General features: G+C 45.2%; 1 protein-coding gene across 2 annotated transcripts in view; it reads right to left on the minus strand.

The window, feature by feature from the left end:
* The window catches only part of ALDH1L1 (aldehyde dehydrogenase 1 family member L1), a 53,577-nt gene that overhangs the window by 15,519 nt on the left and 13,814 nt on the right, over positions 1-24,244 (minus strand). For both annotated transcript variants that reach the window (XR_013157702.1, XM_077116285.1), the window contains exons 8-16: positions 23,319-23,444; positions 19,716-19,807; positions 16,076-16,223; positions 14,532-14,651; positions 12,826-12,953; positions 7,908-8,058; positions 6,743-6,813; positions 4,225-4,330; positions 2,256-2,343 (exon numbers count right to left, since the gene is read on the minus strand). Coding sequence is in view for 1 of the 2 variants with exons in the window: in XM_077116285.1 (XP_076972400.1) it covers positions 2,256-2,343; positions 4,225-4,330; positions 6,743-6,813; positions 7,908-8,058; positions 12,826-12,953; positions 14,532-14,651; positions 16,076-16,223; positions 19,716-19,807; positions 23,319-23,444 (1,030 nt within the window). In the remaining variant the exon portion in view is untranslated. The remainder of the gene's footprint in view (positions 1-2,255; positions 2,344-4,224; positions 4,331-6,742; positions 6,814-7,907; positions 8,059-12,825; positions 12,954-14,531; positions 14,652-16,075; positions 16,224-19,715; positions 19,808-23,318; positions 23,445-24,244) is intronic.

The raw sequence follows: 24,244 nt of genomic DNA on the forward strand, positions 1-24,244 counted from the left end.
ACTATCTACACTGCTCCTCTGCATGCCTAGCCCATGCCTACGAAGGCTTTGGATTGGTAGGTTTGGAGTGCAGCTCTTGCTTCCTATCTCTATGTACTTAAACTTCTATATGTGATTCTGAAACTAACCCCATTTTACAACATCTTGTTAAAAATTACTATTTAATGCTATGGCCCTTCAACATTTACCAAAAAGTATTATATAACAGATTACAATCCTCCACTTTATAGACCCTATTTTCTGACCATGACATAATAGAATTAGAAACATAAGGACAAAATTTTAGAGGCACATACACACACATGAAAACAACATGGAAATTAAGAAAAAAAATGTCTTCTTATTGGGTCAGAGTATATCAAAACCCTGATGCTGTATTCATCATAAATAATAAAAACCATAAACACAACATATTTGAAAGGTGGGTCTGTATGACTCTGGAAGGTCAGTCTTAAGTCCCAAGAACACATTCCATAAGGAAACTACAATAATTGATTAGTATAAAAGCATATAGCAAATGAAGAAGCATTTATTGAAGAAAATCTACTAACTCTTAGTAAGAACAGTGAGTCTGTGGCACATAAAACATGACCTTTCCTTCTCCTCTCTACCCCCAGTTCAGCTTGATAGAAGCTATACCCTAGGAAGGTGTGGCCAAGATGACAAGGCTCCTTTTTTTCTCAGATTCCAATCAAGCATATGGTATCTTATCAAGAGGGGTAGGCCACTAGGATTTCTCATTACTTCCAACTCTGAATTGCAAAGACTAAATTCTTGGTGAATATGGTGAGATGTTGGGGACTTCCTTCATGCACTCAACCCCTATTCATAAATTGGAGGCTCTCCTCCTAGAGTGGGAGGTTAAGAATACTGGGGACCCATCAGCCTAGTTCTAGCTCATTTATAGGGTTCAAAACTTGGAAAAGTGGCTCAGAGGTTTTGCCGAGGGGTAGAGGCTGCCCATAAGATCAAGGAGTGCCAAAGATCTCACCAAAGGAACTGACTATTTGAAATAGTGGGGTTATGGGGGGGGAGGGGTGCAAGTCTAAAGGTAGTCTGAAAAACGATGACAATTTTGGAGGAAAGCAATTAAAAGGAGACTGGTAGATCTACGAGAGCAATGCGTTAAGCCACAGGCTAGGAGAACCAGGGAACAGACAGTCTGGGGTCACACAAATCTCAAAGACTGTCATCAAAAAATACCCTTGCCCAGATATTAGAATCAGACTGTAGAGCAATTTATGCCTCCAGGGTATTGTCAGAAATAATAGAGCAATCAGTTAGCAACGAGTGGTGGGTATCATACCAAGTAGGTAGACAGCTTAACAGAGAGACCAGGGAAAGAGCCAGAGAGATAAATTCAATGGTATCCCTGGTGACTGTGTGCAAGATCAAGGCATAAGGAGCAGTATCAGAGGATACACTCTGCAGGGGAAATGGTATTCACTGAAATAGTCTAGCCAGTCCTCTAAACAACTAAATAAGCAAATAACAACAGCAAAAGCCCTGAAGGGGGCTCAGGAATCAGTATCCAGGATTGTTACAATCTATTACCTAAAACATCCAATTTTAACCAAAAACAAAAACAAAACAACTCATGAGACACAAAGAAACAGAAGTCTGACCAGGAAAAAGAGCAGGTAACATAAACTGCTATTTAGAGTACCCAGATGCTGGGGTCAACAAAGACTTCAAGGTGATCATGATAAATATGCTCAAACAATTAAAGGAAGCCACACTTAAAGAAGTAAAGAAAGCTATGATGGTCACATGCCATCAAATGCATAATTAAAAAGTGAAATTTTTAAAAATATAAGAACCAAGGAGAAAATACGGAATTAACAAGCAAAATAATTGAAATGAAAAAAATCACAAGAAGGCCACAAAAGTAGATTTGAACTGACAGAAGAGAGCATCAGCAAACTTGAAGACCTCCCCAAACGCTCTAAGCCTAAAATATTCTACTGATAAATTCTCTCAGCTATCATCCCAAGATATGTTATTCATTCCAGATCACATTTGAAGTCTAAACCTTCCAGGTACAGATTTCTCCCACAATGGTCAAGCGTGTCCTTCACCACTGGCCTGGCCATCCCCACCAGCTCTGCACTTCCTTTAATTGTTTGAACACCCCTGGCACTAGGTTGACCTGCTCCTCAAGGGCACATTCTCCAGCAGGCCATGTTCTAAGTGCATTTTGGCTTGTCTGGAGGCCTGGCTCTCCCACATGCCCAAGCCCCATCCACAGCCTTTACCAGATCCTGGGAGGATGTTGACCACTCCCTTTGGAATGCCAGCCTTCATTGTCAGCTCTGCAAACTTCAAGGCTGTGAGTGGGGTCACCTGGGGGGGGGAAAAAAAGACTGGGTAAGGAGGGATTTAGAATTGGGGTTCTGTCTTCCCTCCTTTCCCAGTCCTCTCCCAGTAGCCTTAGTAGCAGGCAAAGAGCAGCAACTGTGGATTTCAGCACGAGGAAGACTCCTCAGAAGAAGCCATGTCCATGTTCCATCCTAGTGGGAACTTCCAACCCCGCTGCATCCCCCCCACAGCTGCAGTGGGGAACTGGGATCAAGGGCCAGCTGACCTCTGATACCTTTAAAGCTTCTCTCTCCTCAGAGGACTCCATCCTCTTGGCCATGCCTTGACCCCTGTCTGCATAGCATTTAATTCCTCATTTCTTTACACCAAGCCCTCAAGGGGCACAGAGTCCAAATGGAATATCTAGTAGAATCTTGTCCCCAGAAGGCTGTCAGCTGATGTCCTACACAGGGCAGCCTCTCCCTCTCCTCTCAGAAAAGCCAGGCTTCTCCTCTGGCAATTGCCAGAACTAGGATGTAGGATGAGGCCTTCTACTAAGGTGGTACAGCCTTGGCTGCCACTGCCTGCTGGAGTTCTGGGGTAACACTCAGTGCCTAGGCAGAACTTAGCTTTCCCTGTGTCTGTGTGTAAGTCTTTATTACCAATGGACTTGTGGAAATCAAAATGAAAGAGGGTCATGCCCCCTTTACTTGACACTCAACAATCATTGCCTGACTGGCTTCCTTATGCCCAGGGAAGTTTCCTTATAAAGGATGGATTGCGAACCACCACAGGGTCTTCAGGCTAACTGGCTTAATCCAAGTGGAATTATTTCTGGGTGTGTTTAGAACTTTTCAGGGATCTCCCTCAGCAGTTAGGTGTACCCAAGGGCAATGTGCAATTGCTTGTGGGGGCCACAAAGGACAATTACTTTGCCAGAGCACCCCCTCCATGCTGAAGGGAATGGTTAGCCTCCCCCTACCTCAGAGTTGTTACAGTGATTAAGTAAATATAAATAAATTATTGGATAATTATTATGTATGCTAAAATGTTTGATGGGTGCCTGACAGAGTAAGTACAGTAATTACAAAAGTATATGACAATATTATCATTATTGTCAATATTCATTGTGGAAATGCTCAAAAGAAACTGGGAGAGTGAGAATGACCTCCTGAGTATCCTATCCAGAGCATGTGATAAAGCCCTCCAAAGCATACTTCCTTCAGCATCTCCTAACACCCCTGGGAGGCAAACAGGGTAGAGATCACTTTTCCTATTGAATAGATGAAAAAACTGAGGCTCATGGGGCTTGAGGAAGACTTGTCCAGGACTCAGGAGAGGGGGTCAAGTACTGACATGGAAGACTAGAACCCGATATACTGCCTTGAAGGACATCAAATGCCACATCACATAGCTTCTCTGGGAGGGGCTGGGGTGGGGTAGATGCACAAGCCCACTTCCCTCCAGGACTTTTGGTCTCTGAAGTCAAACAAAAGACCAAAGCACCAGCTTTATTCATAGAATACCCTGGCCTGTCTTAGTGTACATGGTTTTGTCAAAGGACATGAAGCAGAGTTTTTCTATGCCCTCAAATCGAATCCTGGGTTCTATGGAGGATTCTCTGGGTATAGTTACACAAACAGATGAAGCACTTGGGTTGAGACAGGATAGCTATTCTGTCTCAACTGTCCGGTGGAAGAAAGAACACAAACAGCCTTGACTTCTAGTGGATGCCATATCTCTATCCACAGAAAGCTATGGCCCATGGGAGACCAGGTCTGATCAATTGTACCCTCCCCCTCTTGGAGAGAAATGGGCTGGTGTGGGCAAAGGAGCCAGAGAGTGCTTTCTGTCTCCTCTTTCAGGGTGTGTTCTTGATTCTCTCTACCCAAACACAACCCCTATCCAGGATGGAGCAAGACTCACCTGGGCAGGTTTGATCACCACTGTGTTTCCAGCAGCCAGGCAAGCAGCTGTCTTCCAGGAAAGCATCATCAAAGGGTAGTTCCAGGGGATGATAATGCCGCAGACCCTGCCTTACAAAAGAAGCAGGTCTTCTCTCTCCAGAGAGGACCAGCCAATCACCTTCCCCTTTCCCATGCCTTGAAATCCCACTCTCAGGAGCCAGGCTTCCTGATGAGGTACCCAAGGTCCCATCAACAGACAGCTCATCACTGTCTTCTCAGTCCTTGGCCTTTCATATGAGTTAATCTGACAGAAGCTCCTATTTCTTGCAGGGCAAGATGGTCTGGGACCCTGGGCAGGCAGATTTGATGGGAGTTAGTAAGACATGTCTAAGGGCACAGTTGGTCAAGTATTGCACTTGGCAAGATGAGGAGGATGAACAGCAAGCAGACACTTATAAGAACACAGACAGGCTGGAATGCCTAGGAGAGGGTTCTCCTGGGCATGAGGATGAGAACACAAGAAGCCTAGGAGGAACTGAGAGGGGTCAGTAAGACAGGGGGATCACTTATATGTAGAGGAGAACTGAAGAAGTCAGCTTGGAAAGTGTAGTAGTTTGGTTCAGGTGTCAAGTTGGCCAGGTGATAGTGCCCAGTTTTTCTGTTGCTGTGGACTTAAATTATCAGCACATGAAATTCAACGATGGCTGATTACATCTGTGGTGGGCTAGGGGAGTGCCTTCCACAATTAGTGATGTTTAATTCAATTAGCTGGAGGCATAAAAGAAAGAGGCCAGAGAGAGCTCAGCAGCTCAGACCCAGACATTGTAACACAGAAAGGAATTGCCCTAGGGAAAGCTGTTTGAACCCAGAAGCCAGGAGGGAAGACATTGCCACGTGCCTTCCCATGTGATAAAGAAAGCCAGAGGAAATCCAGCTTCCTTTCCTCTGAAGAACTACAAATTTGTAACTAAATAAATCCCCTTTATAAAAGTTAGTCCATTTTTTGGTGTATTGCAGTTCAGCAGCCTTGGCAAACTAAAACAGGTTTTGTACCTGGAGTAAGGTTCTAGTTTGGATAACAGCAGAAGGGAACCCTGGTGGGTCCAGATTTTGCTGTCACCATCCTTTTGAGCTGCCTCCTCTGCTCACATGTGAGTGGTTCCCTCCAACTATTGCCTTGTCCTGAGTGGACATTTAAGAAGGGGGAGAGTGGCAGCCATGCTGCCTTTCTCAGGCACCTTGAGGGGCCTTCCTCCAATAGTATGAGAGAATGTGCCTCTCTCTACCTTCACTGTGGCTTAAAAACAGTAACTTTCTAATGTGGGGCCATTCCATTGGATGAAAAAGGCATTCTGTTGTCAGGGAAAGGAAAACTAAAACCAACCCCTAGCTAGGTGGTTGTTTCTTTTAATTTCTCCTTCTGTTTAGTGCCTGTTTACATGCTTTGCCTGCTTTTCCTTTATTTTCTTTTCCTGTTGATTTGTAGGAGTTCTTAATTTCTATGAACATTAATCATCATACTCTTGGGGTGTGCTCTGTTTCCTACCATAGCCCTCTCTGACATAAGGCTCATCAGGGTTAAAATAAAATAATACTTACAAAGGGGTTAAACTATACCTGGCTGTGCTGGTTTGAAATGATGTATATATCCTAGAAAAGCCATGTTTTAATCCTAATCCCATTTTGTAAAGGCAGCTGTTTCTTCTAATTCCTATTCAGCATTGCTTGCTTGAAACAGTAATTAGATCATCTCCCTGGAGATGTGATTTAATCAAGAGTGGCTGTTAAGCTAGATTAGGTAGAGGTGCTCTCCATGCATTTGGGTGGGTCTTGATTAGTTTCTGGAGTCCTATAAAAGAGGAAACATTTTGGAGAATGAAGGAGATTCAGAGAGAGCAAAGAATGCTGCAGCACCATGAAATAGAGTACATCAGTCAGCACTTTGGAGATGAAGAAAGAAAATGTCTCCCATGGAGCTACAGGAAACAGGAAGCCAGGAGAGAAAGCTAGCAGATGATGCCGTGTTCACCATGTGCCCTTCCAGCTGAGAGAGAAACTGACTGTGTTCACCATGTGCCTTCTCACTAGAGAGAGAAACCCTGAACTTCATCGGTCTCCTTGAACCAAGGTATCTCTCCCTGGATGCCTTTGATTGGACATTTCTATAGACTTGTTTTAATTGGGACATTTTCTTGGCCTTAGAACTGTAAACCAGCAACGTATTAAAAGCCATTCCATTTCTGGTATATCGCATTCTGGCAGCTAGCAAACTAGAACACCAGCACAGAGCAAGTACTTTAGAAGTGAAACCTATTTTTCATCTGCTAAACTCCCTGAGGATAGAAATTTTCATCAGGTTGGTTCATTGCTCCATCTCCTGTGCCTGAAATGTTTGACACAAAATATTTGGTAAATAAATAGCTCTTGGATAGAGGGGATGTTCTGAACTGTTCATGGGATTATTGTATGGATTACACAACAGATTGCATGGAAATCCCTGGTATGTACAAGGCTCTCTGCCCTCGGCGATGACTCACCCGATGGGCTCTTTCTTAGTGAAGGTCAGGTTGCGGTTGGGTCTGGCCTGGTTGATGGGGATGGTGGAGCCCTGAAAGACACATAGAAGGCATCACTGCAGAAGAGGCTTCAATTCCTCCCTCTGGGTAGCTGGCCTCTGATTGAGGCCCAGGGAGGATTGGGGTCTGGTCTGTGCCCTGACTCCTGTACTATCCAGATGGGTGGGAGACCAGAACTGCTCAGCTACATAAGACAGTGGAAAGCCTACGAGCTCATGAGTAGGCAGCCTGAAAGGAAGAAGTGCCTGCTTCCCTTTGAGCCTGGCATATTGATTCCTTAGGCAAGAAGTTGTTTCTGGTATTGGTAAGGCCACTGGCTTAGAGATTTGGGCAGAGAAAGGGTGAAGGTGGGGCAGAATTGTCTCTGAAGCAGTGAGCAGGGGCTGGAAGTGGTACTGGGGTCCAGACACATATAGTAGCAGATAAGCACTGGGGTGACTAACTTCTCTTATTGTCATGATCCTCCTGGTCCTTCTTAGCCCCCTGGATGTGGGGGGAAGGAGCTCGTAGACCCCAGATCAGGAATGCCCATCCATGCTCAGGAATATGATGTGATCTCACTCCCATTATGATGGTACGTTATATGGCGCAGATGACTTTAAGTTGGGAAAATTGTGCAGGTGGACCCAATATAATCCTATGAGACCCTTTTAAAAGCAGTGTTTACTCCAGTGGGTAGCAGAAGAGGTAGTCAAAGATATTTATAACACAAGAATGATGTACAATTGCTGGCTTCAAAGATGGAGGGGCAACATGCAAGGACCAGAAAACAGCCTACAGGAAGTGAGAGCAACCCCTGGCTGACAGCCAACAAGGAAACAGAACCTTGGTCCTACAATCTCATGGAATTTAACTCCACAGAAACCTGAATGAGCCTGGAAGCAGAGTTTTTCTCAGAGTCTCCAGATAACAGTGCAGCCACTCAACACTTTCATTTCTAAGCCTGCCTGGACTTCAGATCTGTAGAACAGTGAGCTAATAAGTTCCACTAAGTTTGTTGTCATTTGTTTTGGCAGCAATAGAAAATTAAATATGCTGCTTCTTGGAGTTTCTCCCTCTGCTGGCCTGGCCTGGCCTGGCCCACCTGCATGGGGTCTCAAGGGTAGGAAGAGGCCAAAGGCCCCACCTGGATCTTGTCACACCAGCCAGCAAAGTAGCGGAAGGTCTGGACGGACATTCCCACATGGGTCTTCAGGGCCAGCGTGTAGACAGCACCAGAATCCAGAGCCTCGATGGTGGCCAGCTCCTCCTGATGCTGCTCCATCAGGTCTGCCAACCTGGGCAAGGGACGAAAGACAAGGAAGAGTCACGTAGGCCTGGCCCAGCCCAGCCCTGCTCTGTCAAGACCCATTCTATAAGGAGTCAGGGTGCCCTGCCCTCCACTCTCAGTTCTACCACCTCAAACCTGCTGCCCTCTGTCTTTCTCATCTGCAAGATGGGACTAATAATATTTACTTTACTGAGTAGGTAGAAAGATGATACCCTCCTTTCCTTCTCTTCTTTCCTTTCTCAATGTCCTTTATAAATTACCCTGCAGAGGCATTCCCTACCTCTGTAGCAGAGATCATCATCCCAAGCAAGAGGCCATCTTTCCTATCTTTGAAAAGCTTTAACTAGAAGAAAACAAGACTTTCAAGCACCAAACCAGACCTACAGTTCAATCTAGGGTAGCACGCTCTTGAAGCCAGCCTCTCCAGAAATGGAGAGATGGCCTTCCCATAACCAGGAGGAGTGTTAAGGTACAGAGACAAGAGACCACACACCCACGTGGTCCATTTAGAATCTGAGTGTTCATCAATGTCAGCACCCGGATAGGTCAGTCACACCCATGGGCCTCTCCTTTGCATGCTGCTGTGTGACTCTTGTGAGTTATACCTGTCATCACCTACTATATCCGTGAACCAATTGTGACTTCTGCGTACTGCTTACGTCTTCACAGCAGCCTGGGTCTGTTGTTTAACCCAAAAGTCTACTGTTGCCAAATTCAAATTCTTATACATCCAGTTATTTTCAAAAGTAATAATCCAAGCAAGTGATTTTTAACCATTCGGAACTGACTGCTTTGCACACACTACAAAAACCGCACCCAACATCTGCTAGCCGCAGATAAGATAAAACCCTTCAGTTATAAGGCCCCAAGCTGCTTAATTCCGGAAAGCTCTCTCACTCAGAGACTTCCCATCATGATGGCTGGACAGGCCGTCACCACCTTTCTCCATACTCCCTCTCCCTCAGTCTTTCCTTGCTCTGCTTGCCTCAGGATGGTTCCTCAGGCAGCAACCCCTGGACAGCTTCCTGCTTGAGAGATCTCTTACCTCAAACGCGCCGAAATGTTACCTCTAATAATTAGTGTGTGTGTTCCTGCCATCTAGTGGTCGAATATTTTGTCTTGATCAGCTCTAAAATCCTCAAACTCAAACTCGCTGTGCTAACCTTGTGGATGCGAGTGTCATATATCCCTAAGGGTGCAGTGCAGATGGGAGGAAAGGCAGAGAATCATGGCTCTAGAGTAAACCTTGAGAAAGCTACAGCCCAGTGACCAGTCCAAGGCTAAAGCCTCCTGACTTGTTTCCCTCACTCCCTTCTCCTTTTTCCACCTGGCAATCAGAGTGAACATTCTTTACTAAATTACTTACTATATTTTATTGAATTATATTATATATTCAAATACCATGTAATCATCCAAAGTATGCAATCAATGGTTCACAATAGCATCATATGGTGGTTCATTCATCAACACAATTGACTTTTAAAATTTTTTTGGGAAAAACACTATATATACAAAAAAAGCAATGTATTTCCAAGCACATTGCAACAATTAGTTGTACAACAGATTTCAGAGTTTGGTACGGGTTACAATTTCACAATTTTAGGTTTTTACTTCCAGCTGCTCTAAGATAAAGAGTTATCAATATAACGATTCAGCCCTCATACCCATTTGTTAAACCCCACCTTCTCTGTATAACTCCACCATCACCTTTGACGGAGTGACCTTATAACTCTGAAATCTAGCCCTGTCCTTACCTGCCTAAGCCCTCCACTAAAACATTTCCAATAGCTGTCTACTGCACTTAGGACACAGTCTCAGTGCCTTGCCTGGTCTACCAGAATGCCCCATCTCATTCTTGGACCATGAGCCCATCACTTTTCCTCTAACCTCCTCACACTGACCTCATGGAATCCTCAGGTAAGTCAGGCACCCTCCTACCTCAGCAACTCTGTGTGTTGCTCCCTGTAACCACACTTTTGCTTCACATCTTCATCTTCTGTGTCTCTTCCAGACTTGCATTCAAAAGCCGCATCTTCTAGGAAGTCAGCATTAATCTCCATCCCCAAACTAACTGCATCTCCCTAAAGTGTCCTCTAATAGCATCTTCTGCCTTTCTTAAATCATCTCCATAATCTGTGAATATACATTTTATGTAGATTATTATTTAATTAATATTTTCCTTTCCTGTTGGAACTTAAGGACAGTGACCTTATCTGGTTTTTTGCTCACCAATGTGTCTCCAGCCCCTAGCATTTAACTGGGCACAAGGCGAGCACCCAGTAAATATTTGTTGAATGAAACTGTTGACTGAATGTGCACAAACAAATAAGAGCAGAGCCATGCTATTGCCTCAGAAAATGATAAAGTGACAAGGGTCACTCTCTGGATAAGAAATGCAAATATGTAAATCACTTTCCAGGTAAAGTTATGTACCGAAGAGCAAAAATAAAACAAGGTGGCATCTTAAGGAATGGGGTTCCACTGACTATAGGACAGTCAATGCCAAATGTACACAATGTAGCCACGTCATAAATTCAGCTCCCAGAACACATAAATGAAAGGAATTATCACTTGAGTACCTTCTTTAGGAGGTACCTACAGGGGAAATCTGCAGGACTATTCTACGGTCAATTTGGTTAAACTGTACGTAGGCTTTCCAGAATCCCCTTGGCCGTAGGGTGCCAGGTAAGAGTTGGCCCAAAGCAGTGTTCCACAAAGTTTGGGAGGCAGACGTGAAGCAGCAGTTGTTACCCTCTAACGATAATGGATACAGCGAAAGGCAGATGTCGACAACCCCAGCAGCTTCCATCTTGTCCTCTCTCTCTCCCATTCTACATTAGCTGTTCTTCCTGACTGCTAGCACTGCAGCAGCCCAAGACCCACCATCAGATCCTTGGCCGTGGACCTACAGAAGTGGTTTGAACACAGAGGCAATAGCTTTCTCTGGATTTTCCCACCAGCTCTTCTTCATGGCCCCGTCCTGGCAGCCAGGTATGGCTGGCTTCCCAGACTCCCCTGGAAGCTCCATCTTGTCCACGAAGGATACAGGGGATCTGGTTACTGATAACCACCCCTTCTGGATTTGTTTTTCCAGTCTCTCCCACAATTGTTTAATGTCTTATTCCTATAATCCACTCCTGGTTCTGTAATACCCATGTATTCTACTTTCCTGATTGAGCCAGGGGCAGTCTACAACCTTTGCTCTGGGAAATCCCTGTCCTGACCCTCCTATTGCAAATCTGCCCAACCTCTCTTGTAACCAGCTACAACAGAGCTAGTGAGAATGTGCCTTGTTCAAACAGAGTTTGCCCAGGGCAAGGATTAGTTATATCTCAGGGCCTTGACCCAGTCCAGGTCTCCACTTACAGCTCTGCAGGGGCGCCATTCCCCTCACTATCAATGTAGATCCGTACAGTTATCACAACACATTCCATTAGATGACAGTAAAGTGTTTTGAGGAAAGGATTCTTTTTTCCTAATCCAGTCACTCAATGACATAAAAATCATTGCTCCAGGGCCAGAAAGCTCACCACTACCAGAGACTGGGCTTGTGAGTTCCCCAATTCTGACTGTAAAAGTTCTGTGTAGAGATTTTCTAGGTGCTGTAAGAACTGTCTGTCATTAGCCAATGGACTCCTAAAATTGATGGATTCCTCAAGGGGTCTTTAAACTAACTTGAAATATGGCAGGCTAAGCAAACCAGACCTCTATAATTCTCACCTGCTCAAACCTTATGGACTCTATCATTTTTGGTAAGAATGCAAGCCTTCTCTCTGGTTCTCAGTTACTGGGGCTGCCTTGGTGTTTCTGACCTCTAGAATAGAAATGAAAGCCATTCTGACCACAAGGTAAAGGCAGGGGTTTTCTCTTGCTGGACAACAAATTCATTCTGATTAAATTGTAAGGTGGCTTCTCACCCTCTATGCTTACCCACCATCCAAAGAACAAATTCAAGTTCCTTAAACTGGATCATGAGACTTTCTGTGAATACTCATTGGTTCACCTGCCCAGGCTTTCCCTTCTTCTGGAACCATTACACCAGTTTTTGGGGGGCAACTGTTCCTTCTCCCACTGGAATCATGTGATTCTAGGGTATCAGCCCCACTTCCACTCTGTGGCCATAATCTAGAGCAATCACAAATCATTTGTCTTGAAGGCTTCTGCATTGAGACTATGGGAAAGGAATCCCTTCCCCCCATTTTCTTTTTTTAAAAGAGAATATGAGACCAGGAGCTTGGGACAGCCTTATTTCTATCTTTGTGAAAAAGAGTCCACCGGAGCAATACAAGCAGAGATAAAGAAGGAGATCGTTCCTGACGGGTCTGACAATCCCTGGTACCAACTGCAGCCCTGCTCTTCCCCAATTCTTTGGTCTAAGCTAATTGAATCAGAGTGTGTTCTTGTGTGGGTTTTCACACCAGGCAAACCAGTCAGCTTCTCCTATCTGAAGCACGCCCTCGCTTTCATAACTCTATGCCTTTGCTTGTGCTGTCCCCTTTCTCTTAAGGCCATTTCCATCTGGTGAAATCACTCCTGCTTCCCTTGGCTCCTCTAAGAAACATTTCTGATCCTCCCCCAGCCAAACTCAGCCTCCTCAAACTGGGAACCCCCAAACCAAGGTCTTGTGACCTGGCCAGAGCCATCCCCCACCTCCTCCTACAGGCTCCAGCATCTTGAGAGGAGTACCAGGGAAACTAGTTTGGACCCACGCCCCTCTCAGCCTCATGGTGAGCTAAAGGGGGTGTAGGCTGACAGACAGGAGCTGAGCTCTTACCTGTACAAAAGCCGCCCCCGGTCCCGTGCATTGATCTTCCCCCACAATCCATTCTCAAAGGCATCCTTTGCAGCAGCCACCGCCTTGTCAATGTCAGCCACCTGGGCCAGGGACACCTGGCAGATGGCCTGTGGTGGGGCAAAGCAGACACGGCCTCCTGGGCTTGGCATTGCACAGACATACCCTCCCCGTACCTTCCTCTTGTCAAGCCCTAGTGAGCCAGGGGTGCCCAGGGACCATGTGGGCAGGCTCACAGGGGAAACTCAGCCAGTAGTTTACTTTGCAAAGGGAAGGATGGGGGCCCTAGGAAATGTTTAGAATGATGACCCTTTGCATCCCCAAGGAGGCCCAAGCAAGGGGAAACAGACTCAAGCAGCAGCTAGAAGGCTGAGGGCCAGCTTAGAGCTTTCAACCGGATAATGGAAATCCATTCATCTAGTGAGTCACACCACAAATTGTTGTCAAGGTACACAAAACCCACGTGCTGGCCCTTGCATCCACTGTCCATCCTTCTTCCACCCTGTTCTGGGCTCTGAGATATAGCCCATGTGCACTGTATCAAGAGGCTCCCTGGCCTCTGGCTTCCTGCTGGATTTGGCCAAACGGAGGCTGGGTGATGGGAAGGGGGTGAGATCCAGGGTTTGTTCTGTCAGCATGCTCCTTGCTGTTGGCTGTGTCTTTCCTGCCAAGGGCCACAGCTCCCGCCAGACAGCCCTCCCCCGCACACTACCTGGCAATGGGAGAAATCCCATTGCTCCTTCAGGTGGAGAGGTGATAACAACATGCCATTGTTTCTGGCCCTGAGGGTACTGTGCCACCTTTTTTTTTTTTGCATGGGCAGGCAGGAGAAATTGGGCATGACAGGCGAGAACTCTGCCCTCTGAGCCACCATGGCCCGCCCTACTGTGCCACTTTTATCTGCTTCCCTAAACCCTGCCCTTAGCTTTTTAAGTACTCTTTCTTTAAACTCCCTCCAAGTTATTACTTTGAGTGTGCAATTTGTTTCTTAAGGGACCCTGAGTGATAAGATAGGCTAGGCTCAGCTCGGCCTGTCGCTAAGATAAGATAAACTAGGCTAGGCAAGACTAGGATAAAATAGGACAGGCTAAGCTAGGCTAAACTAAGATAGGATAGGATAGTGCAAGATAAGATAGGACAGGATAGGATAGAAAAATATCAATAAGTTTCATTTCATGATACTTTTAGGTCTGATATATAAGTATGTGACTATGCAAGATGTGAGTCCTGGGTCATGATGTACAGTACTGAGTGCCATGGTCAAAGTCCAAAAAACACTGGATTCAGTTCAAGGAAGAGTTTTCTGTTAGGGAGGGGGAGTTGAATAAACACTAGAAAATGTGGGGCCCATGCTGGGGTTACTGTTGCAGTGTGGAGCCTTAGGGAATGACCTGCATGCTTCCTTTGGGGATTTTAACCCTGTTCCCAGTCTTTGAAACAGATTCAAGCCCTTTAGAGTCTCTCCTGCCTGCCCCCCCACCCCATTATTTTCTCTCTCTACTTCATTCCTGTAGTGGCTCTGTGGGGAGGTGGGGAGGAGGCAAATGTCAAGGGAAGACTGAAGACTAATTGGGATCTTTTAGTGACCATTTCATATAAGCTGGTCAAAGTCTTGGATTCCCCAGGGCATGGCCCCTGCAGAAGTTGGGGTAGGAAGGAGGCAGAGAGGCCCTGGGTCCTGCACTCACACTTCCATCCGTAGGGTTGATGGTTTCAAAGGTCTTGTTGTTCTCGGCATCCACAAACCTGCCCCCGATGAACAGCTGGTGGGGCATGCGGATGGTCAGCTTCTTCACTGACTTTTCCACCTGGGGAGAAAAGTTTCCGCAGTGCTTCAGCTGTTGTGTGGATTCCTCAAAAATGGACCTACATGAGCACACACACAACTAGGGACAGGAGACACACACATGTGGATACACACGTGCTCAAACATGCACTCACACAAACACATATAGAGATAGAGCACAGAAACACTCCTAAGCTCAAATTCACAAACATGCACGTGGATATCTCAGATGGACACACAGATTCACACACACACACGCGCAGTTACATACACTCTCACACACCCTCATATACATTCACACTCACACACACATACACACTCACATGCACTCATAACCAAGGGAGCCAGGGTTCCTCCTCATGGCTCCTTTGCTGATCCAGCCCTGCTGCCTTCTTTGGCCCAGGGAGCTGGTGTGGAGCAGCAGAGGCAGCCAAGTGGACAGCCATGCTGAGGAGCACAGAGTGGGGCGCAAGTCCGTGTGGGTTGAATCCCAGCTCTGCCACTGGTAGGAGACTTCAGGTTAGTGACTCAGCCTCCTCAGAGGTGCCCTGAGGACCAAACGGGTCGACACTTGCAATGTAACAGTGCTCAGCACATAGACGGTGGTAGGCAAGGCTCCTCATCTCATGTAGGTGGACAAGCCAGCAGATGTGGCATCCCTCCACACCAGTCACTTTGCTTTTGATTTGCAAGTTAGAGGCAGGAAGTAAGGTTTGTTTCACCAAGACAATTCCATGCTAAATGCAGGAACCTCTGTGGCTCCATTTCCCCTTCCTGAAATCTCCTTCTCCTGAAATCTGGTCATCTGTCATCTGCCCATGATCCCAAGTCCAACCTGGAGTCCACCCTGGCCATCTGGACTTTCTCCACCAGCTTTTGTGTCAAACGACCAGTCAGACAAACTAAACAAAGCTAATTCCTATGGGAGTTGGTAGTTTGTCAAGATACCCCAGGGAAGATTTTTAAAGAAGTTCTTTTAAAAAGAGATTTGCAAGTACTTCATCCACTTCTGTCAGTACAAATTGAATTTTTCTTAGGCACTGAGAGTCTCTTTTTAATATACGAGTCTCATGGCTTGGGACTCAGAATCTAAGCTGTAGATTGAGCATTAGAAGGCAATTTCTTCTGTTGAGTTTTCCCCACTGCCCTCGCATTCTCGAGCTCTCCTGAATTGCCAGGGAGGGCTTGGGATCTTTTTTTTTTTTTTTTTAATTAAAAAAAGAATTAACAAAACAATTAGAAATCATTCCAATCTACATGTACAATCAGTAATTCTTAATAACATCACATAGTTGCATATTAGGGCTTGGGATCTTGAAGGGCAGATTCTTGGGAGACCTGGCTTTCAGGAAATTCTGGTTTCCCACATGTGTCATTCTGGATCCACAGTTGAGGATTCCTGAGGGTCTGTAAATCATTCCCCCACAGAAAGGGCCCTGCACTCACGTAGTCAATGACTTGCTCCTGGTCTTCAGCTTCCCCTCGCAGCTTTCTCACTAATAACTGGATGAAGTCCCCAAAGGATGTTGCCATGTAAACATCTTCATTTTCTAACTCCAGGCCAGCACATAGCTCCTTCACTTCCTCCACCAGTCTGGAGGAAAGATGGGAAAAGGGTGAGCGTGGAAAGAGTCTCCGCAGAACTGCACCGCTCCATAATTATAACCCAAAGTACAAAATAAATGTCCATGAATTCATATTGATATAAATAAATGATTGAATAAATAAATAGGGGCAGGGTAGAAAAATCTCCCAATCTCCCATGCAAAAGAATCCCAAATAATTTACGTAGATGCAACCTCCTCAAGGAGGTAAAGTATAATTCCTACCCCTTAAATGTGGGCAACACATAGTGACTACTTTCAAAGAGTTCAGCATGGAAAGGGGGAAAAAGAATAACTTTACAGTGGAGAAACCTCACAAAAACTTCCTTAGCCAAGTAATCATCATTGATAAGTCATGCTGACAGCAGATACCTTTGATATTATGTAAGGAGAAGGGCACTTTGCTTCTGTGTCTTTCTGCTCAAAACCCACAGCCCCACTCTAATCATGAAAAAAATATCAGACAAATCCCAATTCAGAAGCATTCTATAAAGTACCAGATGAATACTCCTTAAAACTGTCAAGGTAATGGAAAAAAAGGCAAGTTTGAAAAACTATCATCACAGACCAGGGGAGGGTACAGCTACATGACAACTAAATGGCTCCAAAGAGGACGTTATATCAATCTTTCCCACATTGCATCTGTTTTTATTTTTGTTTTGGGGGTGCATGGTCTGGGAATCGAACCCTGGTCTCCTGCACGGAAGGTGAGCATTCTACCAATGAACGACTTGTGCACCCAGCATCTGGCTTTATAGGATCAAAACTCCACCTTTCCACAGGGCTTTGGATCCTGATTTTGCAGTCCAGAGTGTTTCCATTTCTCCTAGCTTTAAAGCATTCCCAAAGGGATTGGCTGGCTATATACAGTCATGTAGACCCATGTTGAAAGGGTTAGAGCCAAGAACAGAGCTGACATCACACCAGCAAGATGTGCATTGGTCAATAGCATATGGTAGACAATGTACTAGTTCCGAGCATAGGCCTCAAGAGTTGAGGCACACTTCCTCTCTCTTGAAACATCCTGCCACCACCACATGAACCACATGGACCTGTAAAGGATGAAAGCCATGTGGAGCACAGATGAGCCCTCCCAGCTGAAGCCATCCCAGATCAGCCAGTCCTCAGCTGACCCAGCAATGGATTGCAGACATGTGAGTGAGCCAGCTGATACCAGTTGAACCGAGCCAAGATCAGAAGAGCCCAGCCCAAATTGCTGACTCACAGACCCATGAGCTAAATAAATGGTTATTGTTTTAAGTCACCATGCTTTGGGGTAGCTTGTTTTGTAGCAAAAACTAATCGATATCATTTCAGAAAGAACTAATTGATACCATACATAACCCCAATTTTCACGTTTTCATAGTCGCTCTTCTACTTCAACCCTTCCCAAATTCCTTCTCAGAACTTGCCCCAGGGTGGACTACATGCAATTCACTTCCAATTACTATGTGCATGAAGCTTTTTATTATATATTATTAAAATTAGGAGGGAAATCTGTAGCCAGGACAGTTTAGAGTTGTTCCATACAGCCTCCAGCTGGACTTTCAATTTCATCCAACTGCAGCTGTTTTTGGTTTATCCATGTGTCATGGTTGCCAGAATGCAAATGTTAGTCTCCTCCTCATTTTTCCCCGCAGGGTTTAGTAACATGTAAGTATTCTGTGATTCACAAAGGACTAGATTTCACATACTCTATTTCACCAACTAACCTGAGTACTTTCTCTTATCTAATTCTATGCATTCCTCTTCTGATGAACATTGCCCACTCTAGGGTTCTCAGCTCTGCTGAGGGAATCAAAATGTGGAGGTCAATTCAGGGTGATTCTCTGAAATTCTTCTGAGTTTCATATTAATGTTAAATATTAATGGGGAAGGAGATCCACCAATATTAATATTAATTGATGAAACAGCCCTCCTTCATTTTGCACATGAATTTTCTCTACTTGAGTTCCACAATTTCATTTGTGACTTCTTGTAGTTCAAGAAACTTCTCCCCATATATGGTAGACGTCTTTGTTTCTGCCTTCTGATCCCGTTTCACCTTCTTCTGGTAATAAAATTCAAATTCCCCAAGGAACAACCTTTTCTCTTCTTTCCATAAAAGTAATATAATTGATTCTACTCTTGGCTCCAAAAGTGGGCATATCATGCAGGCTTGGCCAATTAGAGCATGCATCCCCATGTGCATTTCCTTGGTCATAATTGGGAGACATGATGCCATCAGAGCCATCAAATCCAGGCATTATGCTGAAATTGACAGGAAAAGCAAATCCCTCTTTTTATTGGGAATGTTGAAAAGATTAGACTGAAGCTACTGTGCAGCTATTTTACCACCATGAGGAGAAATTCTGCCATAATGAGAGTGTAAATGACATGATTTGAGCCCTTGAATTAGTCAGCCATACTTAAAGAGAGCAGATACTCATGGATGTTTTTTTTCCTGGCTTAAGTCAGTTTGAATTAAGTATCTGTTGTGTGCAAGCAAAGGTGTTCTGATAAAAATCCTTTCTTTTGTACAAATTAGGATTTACCAGTGTTAAAGGATAATTCATATGAAGTTCAAGGACAGGTAAATAAATCTATGGTGACTGTCCTTGGGATGTGGAGGGAATGACTGGAAAGGGGTGAATACAATGGAACTTTCTGGAGTCAGGCTAATGTCACTATCTTGATTGAAATGTGGGTTACACAAGAGTACACTTTGTCAAAGCTTATTAAACTGTTCATTTAAAATATGTGTACTTCACGGCACATAAATTGCACTTCAACTTAAAAAGTGTTGCAGTCGTGATTCCCATTGCCCATCCCTTCCCCCACCATATGCACACTGTTTGATGGTGCAACCTGTAAAGTCAGATTCATCTCCTCATGCTCTACCTGCCTGTTCCTCTTTCACCACACATGTCTACTTTTACTGACAGTTCTAAAATATAGCAGCAATTCTTTGACACTCCTCTCACTGGGGCCTAAGCCCCGTGCCCTTGAATCTGGGTGGGTATATGACTACCTCTACCAATGAAGGCCAGTGAAAGTGACGTTAGTGACTTTCCAGCCTAGGTTATAAAAGGTGCTCCAGTTGCTGCCTTGCTTTCTAGAATGCTTGTTCTCAGAGCCTTGAGTTGCCATGGAAGATGGAAGCCCAACTTCCCTAAGACTGCCATGCTGGAGCAAGTCACCTGAAGGCATTACAGGTGACCACCTCAGGTGAGCCTAGTCTTTAGCCAGCTCAGCCCAGGCACCAGACATGGGAATGAAGAAGCCATCTGGAAGATGGATATTCCCTTCCCAGTTATACCAGCTCCAACCATTCACTTTACCCCCAGCCATCTATGTCTCCCCAACCAACCCTGCACACCTCCTGGAGTAGAAGAGCCATCTTTGCTGAGTTTTTTCTGAATTCTGACCCTCAGAATTTACTGGCATAATGAAGTGGTAGGTGTCTTATGCTATTACAGGGGCTCCTCTACTCTTGACTTTACCTCACAACATCCACTGATGCAGCCCCCGACTTGAAGAAATCGGTGGAGTCTTCAACCTCTGGGACATTGGGGAGAATCCTTTGCCAGACATTCTGAAAAACAAGACCTGATGAGAACATGATTACTCTGGAGAGATGAGAAGCAGGTGTTGGATCAGCTAACAACTGCAACCTGGATGTCCCTTATGACCTGATGCCAATTGTGAGCTTTTTCTACTCTGAATTATTGCTCCTTTCCAGTGTGGACCTGGAATGCCCACCTTTCTGGAGAAGGAGGAACTGCCTCTGGCCCCAGAGTTATCTGACATGTGCTACTGTCCTCATGCCCCACCTCACTTTGACTCCCAGCTGCTCTGAGGTGATGTTCCAGTGATCCCATGATCATGCTGGGCAGAGCAGGAGCATGGACCTGTCAGAACTTCTTGAACCTCCTGAACCCCACCTCACACACTCAGGATTACTTTGGTCCTGGATTTAGGTTCTGTCCCCCAAATGACCCTGACACTGATGAGTGGGTGTAGTAAAGGGACAGCAAAGAATGAGGGGCAAAAATGAGGAACGTGGATGTCAAGCATGGGGCAATGGGCATAAAAAGGGGATGGTGCTTAAAGATCAGCTTCTTGTCCTTCCTGGGACAATAACTTGTTCTGTGAACAAAGGCAAGTCATCTTCCCTCTGTCCTGAGACCTCTGAAGAGGCAGCAATCCCTGGGCAGCCTACCTTGTGGGCTGGGGTAAAAATGATGAATGTGGGAAGTGCAGTAAAAGCATGATTGCACTGTGATGGTTAATCTTACGTGTCAGCTCGATGAGGCCCTGGTGTCCAGTTGTTGGGTCTAACCCTGGACTCTTTGTTGCTGTGAAGGTATGTTGTAGATGGGATTTGCATCCAGCCAGTTGGTTTAAGTAAAAGAGATTGCCCTCAATAGTTTGAGTAGGTTTCAATCAGTTGAAGGCCTTAAGAACAAAGAGCTGAGGTTTCCCAGAGTAAAAGAAATTCTGCCCCAAGGGTACAACATCAACTTTTGCCTGAGTTTCCCAGCTACTGGCCTCCCCTATGGATTTCAGAGTTGCCAACTCCCACAATTGCATGAGCCAATTTCTTAAAATAAATCTGTAGATAGATAGATAGATAGATAGATAGATAGATAGATAGATAGATAGACAGATAGACAGAGAGATAGATACAGCTATAAATACAGATAGATAAAATCTTTATCTGTAAATCTCTCTATGCATCTATATCTATTGGTTCCCTGGAGAACCCTGGCTGATAGAGTGGTCACCACCCACCCAATCATGATTCTTGTTCAAAGATATAGCTCATCTCCTGATCAGCCCTCATGTTCAGACCCATCAGACAATCCAGCCAAGTCAAAGACAGGACAGCTGTTCCCAGAGGCCTGTCCAGAGAGGAGCCCATAAGGAACCTCTAGTGATGTTTGTCCCGGTTCCTACTCTCTGGCTGAAGACCAGATAGTGGCAGTCCTGGACCCAGTGTGAGGGGTGACAGCAGGCCATGAGCATAAGGTCAAGGCCATCACAGGAACAGTCCCCTGAAGGATTTGGAATCCAACCTCTCTGTGGCCCCATTCCTTTTCTCTTGGAAAGATGTCAAGTTTTTGTCCTTTCTACTCAGCCCTTAAAAGAAATACCTGTAGTGCCCAGCTCTAAAAAATAGACATCTGCATCCCATTCCAAGTGCCACTGGACCATAAGCTTGGCTACCTGAGTCTGAGTCTTCTGAGGACTCCTTGTCAATAGTGAGCAAATGAGCAGAAGCTGCTGGAATGGCTGAAAAGTTAGGTGCCAAGTCCCATGGTCCTGGGGTGAGAATCTATACTTCAGTAGGCTCTGAAGCCCCAGGGCCAGGAACAGAGTCTTTAACAAGCTAGTTGTTCTAGGGATATTTTTTAACTAAATAAAAATAGGTCTTTTTGGTAGCTATTATAATGCTTAGCTTTCAGTTAAGGAAGTTCTTGGTTTCTCAATGCCCAAGGAACCAGTGAAAACTCCTTGATGGGAATTTAATCATGTCCCCCCATTAAGACCCTTTCCATCCCAAACGCTGTCCTAGGTTGTGAACCCATTTGTAAAAAGGACCATGGAAGATGTAATTATTAATTAAGGTATAGACTCATTCATGACTAGGATCCTCAAAGACCCCTGATGAAGCTAAACTGAATCAGGACGGGCCTTCAACCATATGACTGGAGTCTTTATAGGGAGAGGAAATTCAACTCAGTTAGAAGAAGCCAGAAGTCACTGGAAATCAGAGAAGCAGGAAAAAGGAGAGGGAGATGGCCAGTTGAAGGAGGATGGTCAGAAAACTACTGACTCCAGGAGAAAGCAAGCCCTGGCAAAACCTTGATGTTAGACTTCTAGCTCCCAAGTCAGTTGTCAGTAAATTTCTACATGTGATATTTGTCAAAGCAGCTCTGGCAAACTAAGACAGCCTTCATGTCCCTCCCTTGCTGCAACCTTCCCACTCTCATTCTATCATTTCCAATCCTAGGCCCAGCCCTGCCAAATCTGGCCTATCTCCTCTGCCATGCCCCTCACCCGTGAACTCTAGTCACATGGCCTTCCTTGCAGTTGCCTTAAATACAGTGAGCTCCCTCCCACCTCAGGGAGTCTACAGATCTTTCTGTCTTAAAGTTCTTCATCCAGATCTTCTCTCTCTTTTCAGGTGTCAGCTCAAATGATTCTTCCTCAGAGGTTTTCCCTGGTGGTTCCTTCTAAAATTGTGCTCCACCCCACCATCTGCCCCTCTCCCCCAGCTTCAACTGACTGCTCTTCCATTACCCAGTTTTATTTTATTCATAGTACTTCTCACTGTCATCAATTATTTTATCCATTGGCTGGGTTGCTTATTGATTGTCCTCTCCATGAGAATGAAAGCTTCATGAGAGCAGGGGTGTTGATGACTATTACATTCTTAATGTCTCGTGCAGCATTTAGCAGAGCTCAGTAACACATCTTTATAATAAATTAGCTACATAGTTGAATAAATGACTGAGTGATGAATAGCTGAAAATTCCACCCAATACCGTCCATTCAATAAAGCTCAATAGCCATGCATACCTGCCAGGAGGTGGAGGGAACAGGAAGGGCCAGAATTAATTTTGATAGTGACTGTTTATTCAACTTTAGATTGAGAAGCATGATTCTCAAAGTAGGATATTCTCTTTCTGGCATCACATGAAGGCAAAGTTGGATGGGAGTCCAGCTCTGCCTGACCAAAAATCCAGTGCTTTTAGAAGCCTCCAGTACAGATTCTCACCCCAGGACCATAGGACTTGGCACCTAACTTTTCAGCCATTCCAGCAGCTTCTGTCCATTTGCTCACTATTGACAAGGAGTCCTCAGAAGACTCAGACTCAGGTGGCCAAACCCCAGGGCCCCAGTGGCAGAGGAAGGAGGGGCAAGAGGACATCAGAAAGCCTTAAGACAGAATAGAACCATGTCTGAGCCCATCGAAATACATGGGACCACACATGTCCACAGGGAGAATGCACAGCACAATTCCAGGAGGCACCATCCACAAAATAAATGTGCAGAACACCACCTGCCTACCAGACAGAGCCTCTCAAGGTGCCACTTACCCGCACAGCTTCTGCAGTGACCAACTCCTCCTCTGTCAGCTCTAGGGCACTGTCAGCTGCTTCCTTGAAGAAGTGTGAAGCTGGGATCATCTTGCCATCCTCCAACTGGATGTTCTTGACCAGCAGCTACAAAAGGAATGACTTCCCAGTTTCTGTGTTCATACCAGTGATAAGGACAGCCAGATTCAGTATTAGAGCCATTCCCCTCAGGGTGCTAAGCTGGGAACCCTAATTCTTACAGTAAAGCAGGGGCAGGGAGTTCCAAAACTCTGATGATGAAAGAGACTCCCACAGGTGAGGTTACAATTCTAAGGACACAAAGGGAACTGAAGAATAAATATCAGAGGCAAATGCCCTGCCTCACAACTCACTTTTCTCTTTTATCCACCCCCCACCCCTACCATCTCACTTTTTTTAAGTGTATGACTTTATGATTTCTATAAAAATGAAGCATACTGATTGGAAAAAAATAGGTATTACATTGAAAGTCAATCAAGACAACAACAAATTTCCTAGTCCACAAGTTCTCATCCCAGGAAAATGGAGCTTGGCATCTGATTTTTCAGCTGTGCCAGGAGCTTCTACTTGTCCACTGTTGACAAAGAGTCCCTAGAAGAGTCAGACCCAGTTGGTCAGATCCCAGGGTCCTAGTGGCGGAAGAAGAAGACAGGATAGAACCAGCTCAGCTCCCAACCAGCCTTGGAAATACCTGACAAATATCATCAGAGTTCCCTCTGGCAGACAGAGATAAAAAGAGAAGCTAACAGACTCATAGGTGGATGGCAACAACTATCATTGATAAGAGTGGTTCTATAAGAATGGTGCCCTCCATATGTATTTTGACAGAATTGGAGTTGGATTCCCTCTTTATATCATGATTCTGTTGACCCCAACACTGCTGCCTTTAAAGGTTCTGGGGTATTCTG

This window comes from Tamandua tetradactyla, chromosome 9 (assembly GCF_023851605.1).
Source record: "Tamandua tetradactyla isolate mTamTet1 chromosome 9, mTamTet1.pri, whole genome shotgun sequence".
NCBI lineage: Eukaryota > Metazoa > Chordata > Mammalia > Pilosa > Myrmecophagidae > Tamandua > Tamandua tetradactyla.